At 43.8% G+C, this 23,584-nt stretch overlaps 1 protein-coding gene across 1 annotated transcript in view; it reads right to left on the bottom strand.

Moving 5' to 3' along the window:
• Positions 1–23,584, bottom strand: part of N (neurogenic locus Notch protein) — a 203,936-nt gene that overhangs the window by 111,189 nt on the left and 69,163 nt on the right. Inside the window, exons 3-5 of the mRNA XM_086909626.1 lie at positions 22,179–22,450; positions 20,032–20,227; positions 4,316–4,449 (exon numbers count right to left, since the gene is read on the bottom strand). Of these exons, the coding sequence (XP_086765752.1) occupies positions 4,316–4,449; positions 20,032–20,227; positions 22,179–22,450 (602 nt within the window). The remainder of the gene's footprint in view (positions 1–4,315; positions 4,450–20,031; positions 20,228–22,178; positions 22,451–23,584) is intronic.

Here is a 23,584-nt window from a genome sequence, read left to right as displayed (position 1 = left end):
ATCGATGAGAGAGAGAGAGAGAGAAGCAACGAGCTCCTTGTTCGACGGTAAAAGAGTAGATCACGCGCCGACAACCGGCTCGATCCACGGCCACCCACGTGTCACAGAGTTGAGAGGACACTTGTTACGCGTCGTGGTACGCGCTTCCTTCGCGGCCCCAAATGGCCCCGGCCATTAATTATTCCGAGACGAGACGAGGCCGGGAGATGGCGAGGTTTTAATTAAAACCGGCCGGCCGGGACGAGGACAATGTAACGCGGAGGTGTCGATAAATCTCGGGGGGATTTTCTCGCGTGAATGGAACAGTGAGGAGAGGAACAGGCGAAAGAAGGCGCGCGAATTATCGACATGGGCCGCGTAGGCCGGCGAGGAGGATAGCACTGGTCGGTGATAAAACTCGTGTACCGTTGCCGGTTGATTGCTAGGGATATTTCGCGTCCCTCCACGTTTATTGAACCGTGCGCGCCTGCCTGCCTTTCCGTTACTTTCCACGCTTGTGTCTCGCTTGTGTTTCGCTTCTGTCTCGCTCGTGCGCGTTTCGCCCGTTTATAGAGTTTCAGATTCCTCCGCGCGAGGATTTACGAGAGGATACGGCGAGAGGAGACGAGATTGGATTGAGTTTATGGACAATGGATTAACTTCTTTCAATTAGATTCTTCGTTACCACGCGAATATAAGTCGAACGATCTCCCCGCGGTTACTCGTATCTGTTTTAACTCTGTGTAATTTCTGTGTAATTGATTTCAACGCGACGGCGGGAAGGAAGTAGTAGCGGATAATGAAATTAAGATCACGTATCCTAAGGTGCCGTTACATCGAAATCAATCACGAAGGATAGAAAAATATAAATATATATAAACGAAAGAAAATTTACACGCAGAAATAATTAAAAATCAAAATAAAATGTTCGAAAAGAGAGAGAAAAAAGAAAAACGACGACAGATCGTCGTTGCGTAACAGCGACGCGTGTCCCTAACTCTTGCGCCGCTCCTCCTCCATCCCCCGGCTCGCTTCCCCGCCGCGGGCTACGCACTTTATGCCCGCGCGTTGGCATAAATCAGCTGGAACGCTGCTATAACCACGCTCTTCCCCTCGACGTGTTTCGCCACTCGAGCGGCCCGCCAACGAACACGCGTGCACGGATCCGCCACGACCACGCACGAGCCACCCTCCTCCTCCGCGCGATCGCCCCGTTAACCCTTTCTATATATCGTGTGATTGACGATTCGAGTTATCTTTCTCCGGAAACGTAGCAATAATATTTTGTTTTTGTCGTCAATTCCTTTTCACTAAACACCAGCCATCTTTCTCGAGCACACGTTTTTGGCGCGGCGGAAAAGTGGTTCGTAGCGAAAGGGTTAGAATCGATCCCGATCGATCGAGTGACGTCTCGTTCGAGCTGGCAGTATAGAAGAATATAAAGGGGAAATTGAGTCGAATCGGGTGCTTGTTTCCAATCCATCCTACACGATTCCGTAAAATCGTGGGAGGGGAAAGCGACTTAATCCGGCGGTATCAAGATCGAGGAAGCATGGAAACATCTCCGGCACGGAGGGGGGTAACACGAGAAACGGCGAGCATCTTCTCTCGTTTCGACTATCGGCTACCTTGCGCCGATTAATCTATGGGCGTGCGGCTCGATCGTTTAACTCGATGCGGACCAGTTTCTAATTAGCGGAATGGAGAGAATGGAGGGGGCGTAATCGGATCGTCGACCGGGGAAATCTCCCTCGGTCGAGGTCGTCCAAGGGAGGATGGGCCAAGGGACGACGCGTGTTTCTCCTCGAGAAAGAAAACGACCGGAGGGGGAGAGGCGAGGTGACGAGGCTCGTGCAAATTGAACCATTGCGACCTACCGAATCGAGGAGAACAGCCTGGAATCTCGAGTGCCTGTGTACACACGTGTGTGTATGTATATACACGTTTCTCGAGAGTTTGCAGCCTAGTTCGGGGATAGTTACGACCTTATCCCTGGAGAAAAGTGACGCTGGCAATTTACGCGAAAAAGAGAGAGAGAGAGGAAATGGAGAACGGGCAGCAGCACGTAAGCTCGGTGTTGCAAATTGAACCATTAGAGGTGCTACGCGAGAGCAAATCATTTGAGGAGCGTTCGGTCTAGGCGGGATGGTTGTACGAGCTCGGTTGTAAATACAGTCGAAACGGTTCACGGTCAATTTCCTTCCCCTTAGGAGGGGATAAGGACGCTTGTAACGAAATTCTTCCAAGGAATTACGATCGAATAAAACCGGTAAATTTCGAGCAATAATAATTGTTGTGGGATAAGAGAGAATGAGAATGATCGAACAACCGGTGAAGGAAACTCGAAACTCTTGCTTTCCGTAACGCCGAGATAGTTATTGCCTTGTCTCTGTAAGGAACAAGTTGGACGAGGTCTCCTCCCGATCCCCTTGGATTAGGCGTACGCGACACGAGTTTCGATTTTCACCACGAAGAGAGCGGAAATAGGGCGAGAATCGATCGGCGAAAAAGGAATCGTCGTCGCCTCGAGGAGGAAATAAAACGATCGGACCACCGGCCGGTGTAAACCTCGTTAAACGAGAAGCATCGCTCGAAGGAAGACGAGAAATGGAATCGACGAACGAGGGCATCTCTTCTTCCTTCGTCTAACGCACCGGCTTGGAAATAGGCAGCTTGGCAAAATGGCGGCCGCGACACAACGTGGCAATTTGTATCGATGATAGGCCGTAAAATTCACGAGGAGCGCGAACGAGCAGCATTCTCTGGCTTCTACTCTTGTCCGCTACTACCCTTTAATCTCTCTTCTCACCGACGAAAATGGATCCTCCTCGTTACTCGCCATCTACGCTCGTCAACGGAAAACGGAGCGATTGGAACGCGAGGAAATTTCGAAGAGACGCGGATAAGGAATTGGCTGGAAAATTTTCGATTCGCCGGGAGGGAATGAAACGGTAGCGACGTAAACCGATCGGTGAGAGGATAATCACGAAGGTGGAACAGGCGGGTTGTTTAACGGGAAAAGGCGCGCGCGAGCGAAGGCAAAGCGGCGTGAAAGACGAAGGAGGGACGACGGTGGAAAGGTGGGGTCGCCATGGTTGTGGTCCGCCTGGGAACGACAGGACCACGCATTGTGATCCGGCCGTCGAGAAGGCCACGCTAGGCTGACCCTAGCCTTTACATTAACCATCTACCGTGCACGCTACAAATGGCCACCACCACCACCACCACCATCACCACCCCGTTCCTCAAGTCGTACCTGTTGCACCGGCTAATCATTGCCCCGCGGACGCCCTCTTCTCCCTTCCTTCCTTTCTTTTCTTTCTCTTTCCACCCATCTGCCCCGCCATTCCTGGGACAAGGTTGCGCAACGGGGCCAACCGAGACAAGACTTTCTTGTCATCGTAAACAGAGTGGAACGTGGAACGCGGCTTCTTCGAAAAGGAGAAGGGGTAGGGTAGCATCGCGCGCATTTCGTCCGCCGAAATGGCGAAAAGTAATCCCGCTAAGAGAGGGGTTCCCTCCTTCCTTCCCTTCCCACAACGGCATTCCACGAGATTCTTCGCGAGAACCAGTTCAAGGAGAAGTCGGTGTCGATCTTTTCAATTCGTGAGAATGACACCGAAAAAACGGATCGCGGGGGAGGTTGGGGGGAGGAAACGAAGGAGAATTTGTCGTAAGAACGTTGTTATGGGAAAGTGAGGACGACGCGAGGAGTTTAAGCGAGGTGTCGAGCTTTTTTTTCTCTCTCTCTTGGTTTTTGATTATTAGATGTAAGGTAGTAGTTTAGATGAGATTAGTTTCGTAGATAAACGAGGAAAAGTTTGTACGGAGGGGGGAGGGGAGGATAATTTCCCATGTATTGTGGGAACTTGGTGGAAATTAAAGGGCACTTCCGCGTTATTATAAGTTAAAAAAGAAATGATCGTTCGCGGAGATTTTGATTTAAAGTTCGATAAAAATTCTGATTCGAGAAGGATCGTGTATCGTTATATATATATATATATATATCTATTGTAAGAAATCGCTGTTACGATATTTCCTTTTGCTTTATGAAGTAATTAAAAAACGTTGAAAAAGATATCATATTTCAAACCATTTGGTACGGACTTTTTATAGTGCGATGTTTGTCTCGAGAAATAAAAAGTGTCGATAATTTTGATTCAAGTTTTAAGGAGTAATTGTTAAATTTAAAAGATATTTTGTAACGATGCAATTATTCGCAAGGGAGGCATTTTACAGAATTCGGGTATATAAGCTGAATCATCGACACCCCTCCACACGCGAGAATCACCGGGACCATAAATAATTGAAACCGAGAAACAATTTCAAAACTCACCCTCGGGACAGATGCACTCGTAATCCAAATCGTCGGTCTGGTGACACGTGCCGCCATTTTTACACGGCGATGGGTTGCAGGGAATATACTCGTTCTCGCAATTTTGGCCAGTGTATCCGCTCGTGCACATGCATCTGTAAATGGAACGAGTCGTTGAAAATCTTGCGAATGTGTGAATAATATAATGCCGATCGATTCGACGCTCTGATAAAACTACGATCGACGAAGTCGATAAATTATTATTTAATGCCTGTGCGATCGAGTCTTCCATCGTTAATTATAACCTGTATCATGGATAGAAAGAAAAAGAGAGAAAGAGAGGGAGAGAGAGAGAAAGGAGCAACCGGCTTCTTTAGATCGTGGAGAAAAGTATAAGCGAATAATGTTAAACTCGCTATGATGCCGAAAGATTTCGTAAGACACGTAGAATGTTGCCGATTGCGTACGATATTGATATTATAATTTAAAAATCTTACCATCATTGTTTCTTCAATTATTTATACTTTTTCGATATGAAATTAAAAATGAATCCTCCTTTGTGAAATAAAACCTGTGTTAAGAACGTTTTTAAAACCGCAAGAATATCAATTCGAACGAGCGTACAATGGAAACACGAATCATTTCGATCGATTTCTCACAGTTCTCCCATTCATTGACTCTCATCGAGGCAACACGAGACCAACGAACCGCGTTAACTATTGGAACAATCAATATTTATAATACCGGTTCTGCCGTAGCGCCAACTTTTTACGTCCGACATGATGCTTTTTACGCGCATATTTATACACGTCTATTAGCAAAAATGTGTGAACTACACGAATATTAATATTCAAGATGCTGTTTGAATCGTAATAAAAAAATTCTAATCTGTTGCAAAATGTATATTTATAACACGTTTGAAATTTGAATTGAAAATAATCTTTTCAGAATCGTTATTTTATTACCGCATATATTACAACAAAAGTTAATTTCGACATACTATTACTTTTTGTGATTTAATTATTAAATCGTATTTATACGCTTCAAGAATTTGAGATTCATTTATCCTAATAATATGATGGAATTTAATATCTTTGATTATTCTATATCATTGATGAAATACTATACTTTCGATGAGATTTATTTCCTTAGATATTCCGCACTGATAACATATTAATAACATTTTTTATCTTCAATTTACTATCAGATTTATTGTAATCATCAAACGATCAAAGATATGTATCAAAAAAAATTATTCATTTCAATTTCATATATATATATATATATATATATATATATATATATATATATATATATATATATAAAGACAAGAAAATCAATATGGCGTTAAGATCATAAAATAAGATTATAAATATACGATTGACCTATGAACAAGCGAATTAAAATCTTGACTTGCTCCTAAAAGATTAACAACAGTATCTAGCAAGCTTCATTATTTAACAGTGATCGAGAAATTGTTATATAACTGTATTCGCGTTGTTCAAAGATCGTGCGATAAAATGATTTTAGAAAATTTTAACGAAAAGAACGCACCTCGAACTGGCAGCCAGCAAAAGTATCAAGAATACACGCGTGAGATACATTTTTGCACGAAATCGATTCCCTCGAGACGCAGAAGGATACTCTCCTCATATTTTGACGAAGATACGCCGAGTATTTACTCCATTTCTAAGAATCACCATCGTCAAAACTGCTTTTTTCTATCAATTTACAGAGCACTGTATCAAAATAAACACATCCACGTACACCTTATACACTGACGCTCACACGATATATGCGCAATTATACGAAATTCACAAGTTCAACACAAGCCGTCGATTGCACTAGTTTTCTATCACAAACTAAAAAGTCGTCGAGTAATAAATATCCAATTGAACAGTTTCTCTAGGAAAAAGCGTATATGAGGGGAAAAAATGGCGGCTTCAGCACGGATACTGCTTCTCGGTACACAGCCGGTATCGATATTTATCGCTGAATCGATTCTGTCACAGGCATATGATATTTTCTCTCTCGCGATACATTGAACATTTTCGATACTACTTTCTTTTTCAAGCTTTTTTAACTCTTTCCTCGAATTTCTTTTTCTAAAATTTTTTTATCGTACGCCAAAAAAGAAGACGTCAAAAATTCAACAGCAAAGTAAATTAAAATAAAAGAATAGAAAATTGGGCGAGCCGTCGGCGCGTAGCGTTCCACACGATTGCACGTAATTGTCCGAACGACCAGATCGAAAGTCGTCGAAAATTTCACTTGGTAATATCGATGTCACTGATGTATATTTTTCACGGGTTATTCTCACGAAGAGTAGATAGTCAAATAAACTATATGAAGTGTACAACAAAATAAACTATACGTCAATGTTTAAAGGAAAAAAAAAAAACAAATTCTTCTGTTCACGGAACAGTCAAAGGAAGGAGAGAACGAGACAGATAGCATGATGGTCGAACGAGTCCGCTTGTGAGTGTGTTGTATATCTCTGCCGTTTCTCGTCCCAGAGAGAAACGTGGCCGCTGTTTTCTCACGCTCGTTCGCGTCGCTTTTCGTCGTCGTGGCGCGTTTCACTTCGATCGAAGAATCACCACATAGAATCCGTGCACTATCGTCCCAATGATGATCCGTTTCGCGTGACAGTGCGTCGCGAGTGCTTTAAACTCTCTTGAATTCGTTCAAATTGCCTCTATCCTGTGTTACGTCGGATCGCCGACGAACTGCCCATGACGGTTGACCAGAGGGATACGAAGCGTTGCCAAATCTCATTTGTCTCATCATCGAACTTCTGTCAAGTTACTCATTTTTGCACACATTTTTTTCCAATTATTACTTCTTATACACTCTTTCACAAAATCGTAGCCCTTCGTGTAACTTTTCCCACAAAGCATTGATTATTCTAGCATCGTATACGATAGTCAAAATTCGTAGAGTATCGAAACACGCTACGCAATACTTGCCGGTCGGTTGTTGGAGCAGAGAGCGCGCCACTTTGAAAATTTCACGAAAACCGATAAAATGATACGTCGCGATACGTAAACTACAGTCACTTACGAAACACTATCGAAACATGGTAGAGTGTCACGTCGCGTAGCCACCTGTTTCGCGCGTATTTTACACAGTCGTTGGTCGACTGAAGGGGTGAATTCGACAGAGATACGCGTAAAACGTGTATCGTCCTCAAACGGCTAGCGACAGACTAACCTTACTTTCGAGTCTGGGCCGTTCAGAGGGCGCCACCGTCACCAGTGACCCTCTCTGCTAGCGTCACTGCCGATTCCCCCCCGTTGGGACGTCGTGACTCCATTTTCCTTCTCCGTTCATTCGGTAGCCTAACTCCGTCTCTCTTTCTTTCGCTCACGCTTGTTAACCAAAGACCCCTCGGCTCGTTCCGTCACCCTTCGTTAGTCTTCGACTACGCTTCGCGTTATCCCACTTTCGCGCACGGCAGCTTCATAAGATCTTTTCGTTTTAGCTACCACCTAGGTCCCTAGGTCGTAGAAACGATGCGGAATCATTGCGTGCATCTCAGGTCTCTGCCCCTGTCCCTCCACCATCGTCAATAGTATGCAAGAATTTTGCTAATTCGATAGTTACACGATATTCTTTGCATGTATATGCACGGACACGAAATTTGTACAGCTTCTTCGCGTTTTTTGTCACAACGTGCTAATTGTGTGTGCGATTTTTTACGTACGGACACAATCCTGTTGAGAGACCTGAGAGTGCTGAAAGATTTGCTCGCACTTTTTTCATCAAGCTAAATAAACCCAGAATATAATAAACTCTTATTTTTATAATTTCACTTACCGTATTTTTTTTTTTTTTTTTACGCACATATTTACTTTATTTCAATTGTTATTAAAATCAATTATTCAATGCGCAAATAATCCATTTACTAATAATTTCTTTTATTGTTTACCCGTTTTGCTTTTGATCGAGCGAAAAAAAATTACTTTCATCCTTAAATTTATATAAATTTAAACGACACGACACCTTAAAAATCAGGCTTAATCCGCTCGTATGAATATTTATGCGCCGGTTCGAATAAATAGGCCGGAGGCAGGAGCGTGTCGGAGGCACAAAAATTCCGATTAAATCTTGTTGACCGGCCCGCTTAATACGCATCTCCGGCGACAGGAAGATGGCCAATTTTAAAATTTAATTTTCACTTGTTTACACGCATTGTGCGAACGGAATGGCCCGCGGGCATCCCGTAGGCTGGACGATGGGGGTTCTCAAAGGGATGTAGGGACGACGATCCCCCTATCCGTACGAAATATTCCCAATTCCCCTCGAGCTTCCTCACCCTTCCACCCCTCATGTTGCAAATCTTCCTCGTCTAATCCATTATTCCACATGGATAAACTTCAATGATTTTCGATACATTCGATACATTCGAGAGTCTCCGATCTCCGAGAGCACGTAGATTACCCGCGATTCATCCACGGATGAACGATCCGACCGGGAATGCGAAATTCGTTTCACTTTTATTACATTCGAAATTGCCATTTTTCTCGAAGAATTGCAGGGGAAAAATTCAACTTTCTTTTTCCTTTTTTTAACCTAATAACGATTTATCGTCGTATCGATGAAAAATCGGCAATTTCCAAGTCTAACACTTCATGGAAGAACAGCGGACCGAGTATGTAATGCCGGATGTTGGGAATTAAATAAATAAATCGGCGTATCGTAGGCTCGAAAGGTATGTTCACTTCGTTGGAATATTTAAATACGAAGGCTAAACCTTATGAAACAATCCGGTTTCGCAATCCGTAACCATAAAGGTAAGTTGTGCGCTCGATACGATATTTCGAGAACGATAGAGGAGAAACGAAAAAACGCATTTTCATATCGCGGTGGGTGTTTCCGTTACGAGTTTCTACCATTGTCTTCGACCGTTGTCCAACGACTCGCCAGGTATCGAAAGGGACACGTATAAAAGCCGTGTCCCCGGGGAACGAGCAGTTCGATCCCTGGCCGGTCGAGCGCAGGGGGGGGGGGTTTACACGGCTTGATGTTTATGCGTCTTCGTTATATGATTCATATCGGATGCCACGGCTACGACAGGAGGAAGTTCCTCGAGCGTGGGCCTCGACCGAAGTCGAACTCGAGGAGAATATGTCAGAAGTGATCCAGTCGGGGAACCAGTCGGAGGTGTTTTTCGGCGCCCGACGCGTGCTTCCCCGTGGTTCACGATGGAAATGAAAAAAGAGAGAAAAAAAAAAAAAAAAATAAAAGAGAAAAGAAGAATTTAGAAGAATTTACGAAAGAAGAAGAAGAAAAGTATCGGAGTCTCTATTTGTTCCCTTCGTCCTCGTACAAATTCAGAAATTTACAGCGAAATATAAAATCGAAAACACGGCCATATTTTTTTTCCCGCCCGATTTTATCTGATGTTTGACACCAGCGTCCATTTAAAAAAGAATGCGAAAGTTATTTTGCGCTCGAAACAATATATGCAAATGCAGGATATATTCGATCGTTCTTTTCACTTTTTTTTTTTTTTTTTATCATTCGATTCAATTCGCGCGTTCATTTTATTCCGTAATAATTTTTCACGATACGTCCATCCCTCCTCCTCCTGCTGCTGCCGATGAAAGAAAGAAAGAAAGAAAGAAAGGGAAGAAGATGAGAAATATCAACGAGGAGCGAGGAGGCATCCACGATCCGATCACGATTCCTTTTTTACACGATCGACTATTTTTCAGTCGGCTAATTAATTAGGCACGCGATGAGCATTAAGATTCTACTGGCAATTAAGTCCTCAGTGTTGGAACGCTTCTACCACCAACACCGAACGTGTCTTGGTCTACCAGAAGCATCACGCCATGAGACACTCGACGCCGATCGACATAAACTAAAAATAAACTCGATCCTTTTCAAAGAATAATCTTTTCTTCTATACTCGTTACTAAAAATCAACAATCAACTCGTGAAATGAATATCCATCAGAGAGCGAGAATTCGAGCACCAAGGATATGGTCCACGAGAGATGATCGTAACTCAGCCAGCTCCAATTTCTTCTTCAATGAGACCAATTTCGTCGTTGGCACCGTGCGTGTACACGATAACGTTGCAAAATGAAGTCATTTCGGTGCGGAACAACGCGCGAGCATGCTCGCAAAACCGGGGGGCAAGAAAGGGTCCGCTCGCGCGCACGATAAATGTAAAAAGGCGGAGCGATCCAGCTAATGGGACCAGATCCGAATGGACGAATCGATCGCAGTTTGTCACGATCGAAACCTGCACCTCGTTATCATTTGAGACTCGTGTGTGCCACCTCCTCCCCCTCTCGTTCTGGTCCATTTTATGCGGACGACGAAACGGAGAGAGGGAAAGAGTTCGAAGAAGAAGGCGACATCTCTGCCGCGAGAGGATCTAGTCTGCCAAGTTTCTTCGCTTTTTGCATCGAACAGGGCCGAATGTAGCGGCATAATTTCGCCATTCGTCTCGACGTCCAGTTATTTCGTGCAGGACCAAACCAGGGTAAAAGGGGAGCGAGGAGACCTCTGTCCCTCTTCCACGAACAGGAACAGAAGGGATTATATTGGACGAGGGAACGAGAAGAAAGAACAATTCCTCGGTTCATTTTTCGAACGAGCCTTTCTTTCGGAAAGAGGGCAAGAGAGAAAGTAAGTGCTCTTTCGATGACTCGTCAAGTTTTCTTCTTAGTTAAATAAATTTGTGATATGTTATATATATATATCAAAATTGTCTGTACCTATTTTCATTTCAATTAAACGTAATTCGAATATTAAAAGTAAAAGTTTAGATTACATATTGCAGCGAAGAAAATATTTCCAGTTGTTACGTTGTTTATCAATGATTAAATAAATTTGTAATATACATAATTCAATCGAAACTGTCTACATCTGCTTTAAATCTGATTAAATTAAATATTTGAATATCAAAAGTAAAAGTTTAGATATATAGCTAAAGAAAATATGCTAATATTTGCAATTGTTATATTATAGAAACTATTTACCAATAGTTAAATAAATTTTTGTAGTATGTAATATGTACATATGTCAAAATTGTTTATACCAATTTTTAAATCAATCGAACCTATTTGAATATCAGAAGTAAAAAAACTTTAAACGTGTAAAGCAAAAGAAAATGCTGATACTTTCAATCGTTGCATCGAGATTGATGGTATTTTTCAATAATTTCAAACTTGGAAAAACACATTCTTCAATCTCTCCGCTCATTTTCCACTTTTTTCCAGTTTATCAAATTTATCAAATCATCGTACGTACGCGGTGCACGTCGTCGTAAAGAAAGATTAATGCGGCGTTGCTAACGCGAACGAGGCGAGGGGTGGGGGGAGGGGAGCACGCGAGGAATTTAATCGAGTCGAGCGATGCGAATTTGACAGCGGTTTTGTCGGTTTTAGCTGGGGCGAAAATTGATACCAGTCCGTGATACGAGGCCCGCCGATTTAATTGACGCGAAATTGGAACGCGGCTGCAGATTGAAATCGCGAGGGGGAACAGGTCTTCTCGGATCATCTTCGATTCACCACGCGCGGAATATTAAGCGGCTGTGAACCCTCCATCTCGAGCTATCGATACGCTATCGATATTGCTCGGTCATCGCGCAGAATTATCTCGAAAACGATGAGATCGAGAAGCGAATATGATCTCTCTACTTTCCTGCTTAACCGATCCGGCCGTTAAATTCAACCACACTTTGTTCTTGAACATTGTTATTACACGTGACTCCTAATAAAATCTTTTCACAAGGCCCATCGTATTTAACCCTCTTCGTATTTAACCTCGAGCTCGAGCTTCCACCTCTTGTCGATCGAGGCAAGAGAGAGAATGGATAGAGAGAGAGAATCTCAAGCGAAAAATGTAAATTAATTTGTTAACTAATTCTGGGTTTGTTATTATCATTTGTATTATTCAGTTTCTAATAATAAAAAAAAAAGAAATAATCAATCTTAAACCGGAGTTGTTCGATTCGAACGAACGTTACGCAAAGATCGGTGAAGATGGCGGGGAAAAATGATATTCCCGTAAGCATTTCTTCTTTCGCACGGGGCTTCCAGCATTGTTCCGTGGCGAGATCTAGACCGTCTCTCATTGATTATACATCGCCTCCGCAGTCTCCGTTATAGGATTATTCAACGTTAGTTTACATCTCTGGAGGAGGCCTCGACTTTATTTTATTCATACAGCTCGCATCTCTCTTCCTCCTTGAATCACGTTGTAAACGTTTTGTAAACGATAATTTTATACTTTCATGCATACCGATATTGATTTTCTACGAATCAAAACGTTGGCAATTCCCTATCCTATATTTAAGAAACGAGTGAGCTGCTTAAATTTGCTCAACAAGCTCGCCCGTTTTTCGCCTCGAACTTTCCAATTTACCGGATTAATCGGTTGCACAATCGAGGGAAGAAGGAGGAGGAGGAGGAGGAGGGAGACCAACAATTAATTCCGGTTTACATTGTGCATCCGTGACGTAAACGGATGCACCGCGCGTAAAGTAAGGAGTATAACGCCGGCTGGTGGAAGGCTACAGGGCGCGCTTTCCCACCGTGTAATTGCCTGAATTGGCCGTGCTCGATAATCGTTACGTCACACGATTCTCGACGATCAACTTCCCCGTTCGACTTGTTGTGTTCCACTTGTTGTTGTTTCGCAAAATTTATCGTAAAATAATACGATAGGAGAAGGGAGAAGGGTGAAAAATGAAAGTCTCTCTTGCTTGCTCGAACGAAGAGGAAGAGGAGGATCGTCGTTCTCGTCGAACAGAAATTCTATCGACTCGCGATACGTTGATTAAATTATTATGTTCTTATTATGCGCGTAAGGATAAAAACAATGGATGGTCGATTGAAAAAGCTGGTAGACCTTGCCTGGATCGAGCGAGTATCCTTCCACGCCTACACGAGAGATTGTAAATAGTGGAAACGCGATCGACGCGCGAAAATCGATAAAAATAAAATGAAGCAGCGTCGGCCGATCGAATCTTCGAATAATTTCTTTCGATTATTAATGATCCTTCTCCCTCGTTTCTTCTCCATGTGTGTGTGTGTGTGTGTGCGTATAGGAAATTTAATAAACTTTCCAAGATCTTTTTTGGGGGGGGGAGGGGAGAAGGAAGAGAGATTTACATTATCGATTCTTTAAAAGAACGTGGTGCAACGGAATTTAACCTTGACAGCTCGATCGAGTTTTATACGATTAATCATCGCCACCTCTTACGCGCTCAATTTCTCTCTCGTCGATATGCGTAGATCTCGTTTAACTGGAACACCGAGGGGCGAACGGGTTAAGTGATATGAAGACGAGGAAACGAGATGCCAGATATGTAATACGTTGCGTGCCATTCTAGGGGAGAAAAATTTATGGAAAATTTTTACTTCGTTTCGTGGATCGATCGAAAACTTGAAAGGAGCTCTATTTTGGAACAGAGATTCTCTTGAAGGAAACTTCGACAAGCTTTGCTTTGAATTCGAAAGAAGTTCTATTTTAAGGTTTTTCTTAAAATTCTATTCTAGTTTGGATCGAAAATTCGAAAGAAATTCTTTAAAGCGTACGAGTGTTCAAAAAAACCGTTCGAAAATTCGAAAGGAGCTCTATTTTAAAACTTTTTTAAAATTCCATTCCTCTGGGTCGTATCGAAATTTCGAAAGAAATTCTTTAAAGCGTACGAGCTTTCTCGGCTTTGGATCAAAAAGATCTACTTTCCGAAAACCGAACAAGTTCCAAGCTTGCTTTGCAATTTTTACCTTCCACAAATGCGTGGTTGTTTGAAAACACAAGAAACACAAAATTCACTTTGCGTAGGTGTGTATCTATATAAATATTCCCTAATCTAAATAATGATCTAATTCCTGACAGACGTTCGTGGACGTTCGCATAATTAATTCGTACATCCGGACTGTCCGGTTCGTCACAACTTATTTTCAACCTTTTTTTTCTTTTTTTTTTTTCCAACGAAGATTCGGATTCAACTCAACTCACGACTCGGAGGCACAGTTATCTCGATCATCGACCAGTTTTACGAAACTCTTCCTTTTAACGATAGTATTCACAGCCCGTACGTGGAAGGAAAAAGAATCCACGCGGACGGAAAGTTGACGCGGCTTACACGCGTTCAACTCTGTAAATCCGTTTGAACGTCATCCTCGTGACAGATTGCGAATCGTGGCTAGCTTCGGCCAAGCCAAGTCGCGTGACAATCGTTTTTAATCTCAATCCACGAGGAGATGATCTTGTCGTCCAAGTGGCTGCGAGTGTATATGCGTAGACGCAAAGGTGATTCGAGCATTTCGTTCCGTCTAATATACCGATAAACGCGTCGTGGTTAATTAATTCGATAAGCTTGTACAAAGGATATTTGGAAATTGTAATAAATTGGAGAAAATACGACGAGTTTATCAAATTATTGTCGAGGTATTTTATTGAAATTAGACAGTTTCGATAAATTTAAAAATTAAAACGAGCGTTGTTGTTTAAACGGATCAAAAGAAAACAGACGTGTAATAATTTTTTTTTTTTTTCCTTCTTCTTTTTACATCCCGTATAAAACTAAACTATTCGTTCCCTGTCAAAATGACAGATTGCAGATTAACTAGGATCGTGCTAAAAACGTAATCGTTTCGCAACTATGTAATCGTTGGTAAGGTGATTTTTGTTGGAAATCACGGTCGGCCGTGATTAGAGGTGAAGCATCGTTCCTATGTACAGGAAATGGAAGATCTAACGAAGCAGTTATGACTCCGGATAAGATTAATGCGGTTGGCAATCGTGGAACTGTTTCCTCGCGCTTCATCTAAACACCTTGGATGGATAGCTCCTTGGTTCTCCAGATTCTATTCCGTGCTATTGTGTGTGTATGTGTGTGTGTGTATTATGTGCGAAGATCGAGGATGACGCGTGTATATTTTTGTTTTTAGAAGTGGAATACGAACTTGGAGGAGAAACTTGATCTCATCGTGGTTGTTTTATAACGCGTTTATAATATTATTAACGAATTGATGTTAATGGACAAAGGAAAGGAAATAATTACGGACGGAGAGTAATCGTTCGAAGACAAACAGACGAAACACTCTGAAACACTTCGATTAAGATCGAAAAGCGAGAAACTTTTAAAAACTCTCCCTCATCCCCCTCGTTCATTTTTAATTATCAGACGTGCAATGAATTCTTTTTCCAAATTCAAGATTTTATCGCATAAATCCGATTGTTTCAGTCGGAGCGATTCCTCTGATTCGACTGTCATCGAACTTTCTCGTCGGCTTCCAAATTAAAATTTCCAAATTTAAATCATTTCGATAGCTTTGACGGCCGATTTCCCAAGCACAGGAACGCAAAGAGTACGCCGTATCGCTCGAAATCGTTGCACAGAAGTGGAAAATTCTCAAAAACGAAAGGGCGCTGTTTCAAATTCGTCATAATAGTAAAATAATTCGAATTCGATAAGGAGCTACGATCGTAGGAAAGAAAAAGGGAAAAAACTTATTCGTTCGCTTAATGATTGACAAAAACACGTGGGCAAAAGCGTTCGAAGCACGCAAACGATCCAAGAAGGATCCAACATCACGATCTTCTTTCAAACCGATTCAAAATTTCTACGTTCCCGAGAGATCCACGTTTCCTTAATGGATCTCGTTGGCAAGATTCTCGCTAGACGCGGTCTCGAACGAAATTCAAAAGTCCCGAAACCGCGTCGCGCATTCACGGCACGTAGTTATCGGTGTCGCGGTCGAGGAGGAACGGGTTCTCTTCCTCGAATCGCTCGAGATCCTTATTTTTTTCCCTCCCCCTCCTCGCGTGGAAACGAGCTTCAAAGTCGGCCTGACCCCGTCAGAGACCGCTTCGAAATCGAGGCGGCCGATCCTCCCAAAGGATCGTTTGGACGACGACGCTACGTGACGGAGCGCAGTGACCACACCTGGAGGACGCGCGAGATATTACGCGTGCGTGACGATTGGAGAAGGGAAACGGCTGTGAGAAACGGGACGCGCCGATCCTCCTTCGTTAGATCGCTCTCTTCGAGGGGTTCGGCTCCAAGGTTAACAACAGGCGAGCAACAGATCTCGATAGCGTTAACATGCATCGCATCGCGGCCTCCTTTAATTCTCCGCTACCGAGGATGGAACAATTCGAGCGAATCCCGCTCGATGAAATTTCGAATCGAGTCGAGTCGGAATGTTTCCTGCAAAATGATTTTCCTTTCTACGAAGGACTTGGCAACACTATTTTCTGTAAAATGTAAAATGAAACTTTTTATGCGTGTCTTTAGCGCGCGAACAAAGAAAACTTGTCGAATATTAAACTCTATATCGTTGTTACTTCGATATTTTAATAATGATTAATGGGGCAAGTAAAATCCCGATAAAATCCCAATTGCTTTCACATTCTTATACTACTTAATAACGAGAAATCAAATTTCATTTTTACCTTTTGACAACTAATTTCATTGCACGCTCGTAAAACTAATATTTATAACAATCGCCTCAAACATCGGGATTATTCCATTCTTTGTAACACGTAGAGAGCATAGGAATATCTGTATTCACGATATTTAAAAGAAATCAGTGCGTTGGAGCGCAAAGGGTTAACTCGCCGATCTAAACATTGCAGGCATAGGCGTCGAAGGAGTGCGAAAGACTGGCGCAAAAAAAACTGGAAGAAATTTTCAGAAGAGGGGGAGGAAGCATCCTCGAAGCGGTGACGAGAGCGAGGAGGGGAGCAACAGGTGTGGACACATTCCAGAGGGGAGGGGTGTGCGAGTTTCGGCTAGAAACTGGGAGGAATTCGACCCCTCGGGGTCAATGGCGGGAGATTGGCGCGCCTGGGCCCCGCCACTTTATCAAGATCCGTCCAAGGGTTAAGGAACACAGGCCCTTCCTTTCGCCTTCGCCTCCGCTCAATTAAATTCTACTTTGGGAAGATCGTTTCATAAATCACGAGTCCTGTCCCGAGCACGCGCGCAAACACCTCGCGCGCGCTTTTTTTTCGCGTGCGGTGATCCGCCAAGGAAGAGGAAGAGAGAGATTTGACCTCCTCTCGAATATCTTATGTTGGAAACGCGGAGGTAATAAAAGATAAAATGTATACAACCTTCTTTCACGAGTAATCTTTTTAGCCAGCTTTTAAAAGCTTTTCTCTTAACTGGTCGACTACTTACGAAGGATCTTGATACGTGGTGTAAAAAAACTAAACGTCGAATTGTTATAAAAGTGAAAAGTCGAATAATCTCATATTCTCAGACAACCCTAATAATTCTCTAATTAATTTTCTAATTATTATTCTCGCGATCATCGATGACTCTACATTGCTAAAATATCGGTGGAGTATCTAGCAGAGCATCGTACAACGAAACGAAAATAATATTCGCGTGTTTCGATTAATTACGAAGCGGGCATCTGTCCTCGATGATATGGCAACGGCTCGACTCCTCTCGGCCACCGATTCGAGACTAACTATTTAATAACACGGTATCTCGTACCAGCACCACCTGGCGGTCGGCCAGGCGTGCCGCATCAAAGTCTTTATTAGACCCAATTGAACGTTATTGCTTCTCTCGGGCCGCGTAACAGAGATTGGCGCGGGAGGAGGAGGAGGAGAAAGGGCGGCGACGAAAGCATCGTCGATGAAACAACGAAAGAGATGGGAGAGAGAGAGAGAGAGAGAGAGAGAAGAGAGAGAGAGGGGAAGAAAGAAGGAACGGATACGCTTAATCTGTTCGAGATGGTCGCGTGTATCGCGGGACGAAAGGAAAGCGAGGCTCCCAACAGCGTTCAACGTTCGATCGGAATGGGATACATCGCGTACACGGATGGTGCATACGTTAACCATCCACAGTCTGCGAGGAAAGGTTACACCGCGCCGATTAACAGCGTTAAAGGGAATTATTGGGTAGCGGCGCGATTAACCCCTCCCGCCGATATTTATTAGCCGGCTAAACCTCGATTATTCCTATCCCTCGTCCGTGTTAACCAGATACCGTTCGATCGAACCATGCGCGCCGCCATTAACGTCGCCTCCTTTTTCCTCCCTTTTCCTATCAGCAGGGAGGAGAGGAGGTGGTGGTCGCTTCTGCGAGGCAACATCGTGGCGGAAACTTCAAGAGGATGTTCAGATCCTTCCAGATGATTTTTCGCCGGGTGATGAAATTTATCCTGGCTCGTCGTGATATTCCGCCACGCAAAACGTAGAAAAATGAAGATGTCCGGAAAAGATCGGGTCGGTGTAAATATAGAAGGGCACGATTTCGTTGGACCAACCTTTCTTCTCGACGTAGGAGACAAAAAGGACAAAATATATATATATATATATATATAGGTACAGCCACCAGCGTCGAGCCGATATAATTCAATATAATGTAGGGCCCAGCGACATTATCTGGTCCCCGCGCAGTCAGCCCGACTCGGCCTCCGATTAATCTCGACCCGATCTCAACAAAGCGCGGATTTATGTTCTCTTATGCGCCGCCCGGGACCCCAAGTCCCCCGCTGGAACCAGTTTTTGGCGAGCTCGTTTCTTTTCCGCGATACCCCGCTCCTTTTCTCTCTCTCTCTCTCTCTCTCTCTCTCTTTCCCCTTTTCGCTACGCGCTCCTCTTATCCTACCTTCTTCTTCCCCTCCCCCCCTCTGGTATCGAGGAATCTCCCCTCGTCGTCTGCTCCCTTTTCGAAACCTCGCCCCATAATGTCCGCAACCGCGACCCCTCCACGAGAATTTCGGCCATTATTATTTACGTACGAGCCGAGCAAGCAAGCTCGACCGATAAATATGCATTCTTTCACCGTTTATTCGATGATCGCTCGAGATGGGTCCAGGTGGTTGGTTGTGTTCCTTCCATTGGAGGAAGAAAGGAAGGAAGGAAGGAAGGAAGGAAGGAAGGAACGAGTTTCGTATCGGTCGAGCGAATAATATTAATTCGGCCCGAATTATTCCTCCTCTCCCTCTTTGCAACGAATAATCCACGTTTCCTCGGCGAGGAAATTCGTTCCGGCGAAAGTTGCAGGTTTTCGAAACCGGGAGGGGAGGGGTTATTTTTCCTGAACGTCGAATTACGAGCAAATCCGTAATGGGCCGTGGGATCGGCCGAGCAACGCGGTATCCTCGTTATTCGTTCGAGCGTCCGTGCTCAATCGGTAATTGCGGCAAAGACGAACGACACACTACCGCGGCGCTCTCTCGTCGCCGCGCCTCATCGCTCCTCCATAACCGACGTATATTTCGAGGGATCCAGGGAGACGAAGTTGGACGAGATCCACGTTGTGTAATTTTCTCGCTCGTGAAAATGAAACGAAAGCCGAGGGGACACGTCGCAAGTATTTTCAAAAATCCGTTTTATCCTTTCCGTTTCGTAATAATAACCGTTCCCCGATTATCGCCAATTTCGTTCGAAAACCTCGTTCGTAAATAGGATCGTAATAATAAAAAAAATTCAGCGCGTGCAACAAAATTTTAAACTCGATCGATACCTCCCCAAAACACCAATCTGGGTGGAAGAGGAAATTGGTGATAAAAATTAATGTTAAGCGTGGTAACGCTCACGACGATGTTCGCCATGAGAGGAAGCGACGAAGAAAAGAAAGGAAAGAAAAGAAAGGGGAGAAAAAGGGAAGAGGCGACGAAATCGAAATTGAGCCGCGTCTTCGTTTTATCGGAGAGCGGCGCGTGAGAGCGCAATTTACGTTGAGAAAGAAGATATGTAAAGTAAGAGAGAGAGCGTTAACGATGTCGTTCGACTTACTTGTACGATCCGTGAATGTTCTTGCAGGAGCCGTGTCTGCACGGGTTCCTGTCGCATTCGTCGATGTCGTCCGCGCAATTCGGACCCGTAAAGCCGGGTGCACACGTGCACTTGTAGCTGTCCTCAAGCGATAGACACTCGGCCCCGTTTCGACAAGGCGAGGAGGCGCAGTGGTCTTGTTGCTCGCAGTGCTCGCCTGTAACACACCGAGGGGAAAAGAACGAGTGGTATTATATATATATATACACACGCAACTGAGAACTACTGTTACGCTTTGACTCGTGAAAATTGTCGACGCCTCACCATTATACACAATTATAAATCTTAGCACTTTCTAGGATCCCCCAAAGAACGATCGTTCGAATTCCATTCCTTTCGAAAAATTATATTCTCTTCTGAAATTTCATATTCCAATTTTTTGCCAATATTCGAAATTTAAAAATTGTCCCAGTTGATCGATAAAGTGATCGATACATAATAAGTAAGTTTGGCAGCTGCTGCTGGAAACGTTGCAAGACTGAAAAAAAAAGGAGGGGGGGGGGGAGAGAAGGAAGAGAGAAGGGAGCAACCCTCCCCCTCCTGTACGCAACGCGTTTAATTTTAACAATGCAAATATGGGCGAGAGAGACGTAACAAAAGAGAAAGAGAAGGAATTTTTATAATACCGTGATAAATACCACGGATTTCTGTCTATCGATTAAACTCGAACAAATCCGTCCGTTATCGATCGATCGCTACCTAAGAGAAGGAACGTGGCACAGCCGTGGGTTTTTTTTTAAAAAATCTCCCCGATAGTGATCAACAGCGGGAGAACGAGGGACGTCCATTCGAGAGGAGAGATATCGTTTAAGATGGCGGTGACGCTGACCAAGTCCCGCTGTCTACCTAGAGCCCTCCTCCCGTCCTCTCGGAAGGGGTCACTGATTAGTGGAACTAATTACCGGAGTCGCTGCCCGCTCTCCTGAATCTAAGATGTCTTTGCTTCCCTCGGCGGTGCACCCGCTAGATGCACGAGACAGTGGTTCTTCCGCCCAATATATTTCGCCCAAACACGAACTCTTCGAAAAACACGCATCTTCGAGAAACACGGCCAAACATTATCGATCGATTATAACAAGTGAAAAATTCTCGACGAGAAATTAAATTCTCGCGGAGAAGAATTGCTTCGTAAAGATAAAGTATAATAACAAAAAGAAAACAAAAAAAAGAAACGCGAGGTTCGATTTTTCGAGATAAAAGATCGCGTCGAAAACAAAGAAGTGGAAGAACAAAGTTGGGAAAAAAATGAGGAGACTGGAGAGAAAAGGAGAGTTTTGGATTGAGAGCTACTGGGGCAAAGAGTACCGCCGCAGCGAAACGCCGCATTGCTCTCCGCCAATTATCCCGCTGCCACGAACTTCCCCCCTCCTTCTTCCCGCTCCTTCTCCTTCCACGATCCTCCTCTCCTCTCCTCCCTCCGATTTATTTGTCAAGAGAGCACGTGCCCCCCGCGCGTAAACCCGTAAAAAATACTCGTTTAGGCAGACAGAGAGAGAGAGAGAGAGAGAGAAAGAGAAAGGCACTTCCGCGATCCGAACAAATTCGAATTTCTTCTCTCGGATTAGTTTTTCGAGCGAACCACTCGAAATTCCGTCATTCTTATCCATCATCTCTCGATTTATAAATCGACGTCCTAGATTTTTCTTTTCTTTTCCTCTCTTTTTCTTTTTTGTCTTTCACGAGGCGCAATTATATTCTATCCCCGGTTCATAATGAAAACGGAGACAATGCGAATACCGTTGTTACCACGTAGCGATTATCGTTTCATCTATCGTTCAACCTTGCCAACTCTGCCTACGCGAGTCGGTCGGGTGACGGAAACACTGGTCGTTCATAGAAAATATGGAAAATACTCTCGGGTTGTTAGCTAGCTAGCTTATCCTTTCTAACCTTATTATACTTCGTCGCTTATTGGCAAGTAAGCGGGATTAATTCTGGAAAGAGCTTATTCGAACACGAGTAATGAAGAGATTTACCATCAGTATATATCGTGTCATAAAGGAAAAAAAAAAAAAAAAAAAAAAAAGACACGTTTTATCGAGAATACCCGTTTCAAATTGGAGGAGTTTAAGAGAATGAAATTACGAGGGAAGAGAATATGGTCTTACCGGTGTATCCAGTGGCGCAGGTGCACACGTATTCGTGGAGAGACTTCAAATTGCAAGTGGCGCCGTTCAGGCACGGGGACGAGTCGCACGCGTTCTCGAGCGGGATCTCGCAGAGGCTCGCTGTAAATCCGACGGGGCAGGAACAGGCGAACGATGGCGTACCACCCCCGATGCTTTCCTTCACCCTGCACGAGCCACCGTTCTGGCACCGTGGGCCCGTGTGGCAGGGGTTTAGATGCTGGCAGTACTCCCCCACGAATTTCGACGTGCATCTGTAACGAGGTAAGAAAAACGTGCGAGTGAGTAAGCGAATTCGTGAGGAAAGAAATAACCCCCATATATTTTTTACATTGCCCTCTTATATTTTTATATTTAAGTAACAGTGATTCCTTTTTGCGTTGGTTTAACCGTTTTCTCAGAAGCGGACGATGTGTATATAGATTATTAAGTTAGACGTATCTTCGATCACAGTTTTCAGATATTTGGATGGAATGAAGTGAGAAACAGAAGTTTATACGATCGAGAAAAATAAGGAATAATTCAGTATTCTAATCTTGTCGAGAAATCGACATCAGAAATTGCACGGACCTGTTCTTTTGCAAGGCTCGAATCGAAATATGTGAAACCTTAACCCATCCATCATATTTCACCAATCGATCATCACTTGTTTAAAAGATAAAATATTCGACGCTCGAGAAGCTGTGATCGATTGGACTTGGTCATTGGAAAAAGTTAGTCACTTTCGAATATGTACCGTTTTCCTTCAGAACCATCACAAGAAAAACCTAATAGGAGAAAAATTTTCTTGATTTTTCATCGTCGTTCAAACTTTTCGAAAGACGAGAAACAAACGGGTCATCAAAAAAACTTTTCCTCCCTTTCTTTTTTCACAACTTTGGTGGAAAAAAGACTTCTTTTTACGTCCAAGTCTGCAGTCTCACCCTCTAATGCGAAATGGAATGCGATTGCGGTCGAGGGTTCCACGAAAGGCCCGGAAAGCGGAAGGGTTTGCGGCCAATACGTATCATTACAGGGCGCGTATCTAATATTGCGCGATTCGTTCAAAACCTCCTCCCCCAGACATTCATTCAGAGAAAAATCCATTCAGGTTTCGCGAATCGACCCTCTTCTCTCCCTAATTAAACCTCTCCTTTGTCGCCCCGCGCGATGATCGCTCGCTTCCGTCCAACTAGCAGCGCGTGTCCTATAAAATGGCCCTCGAAACGCGACTCCAGGCAAACCGCAAAATGGTTTCGAGCAAAAAGATTTCTCATCAGGAGGACTCATCAGCTTGGTCCACGATCCGAAAAGGGTACGTCGTCGAGAGACCATCTACCACCAACAATCCTTTGTTCCAAACAGCTTCTAACGGTTTTCAACGATTCAGAGGCGCCCTCTCGATGGAT

This window comes from Apis florea, unplaced genomic scaffold (assembly GCF_048593485.1).
Source record: "Apis florea isolate Af1SG1 unplaced genomic scaffold, ASM4859348v1 contig_3158_pilon, whole genome shotgun sequence".
NCBI classification, from domain to species: Eukaryota; Metazoa; Arthropoda; class Insecta; order Hymenoptera; family Apidae; genus Apis; species Apis florea.
Note: the sequence above shows the minus strand (reverse complement) of the source record. Positions and strands in the feature narration are given on the sequence as shown.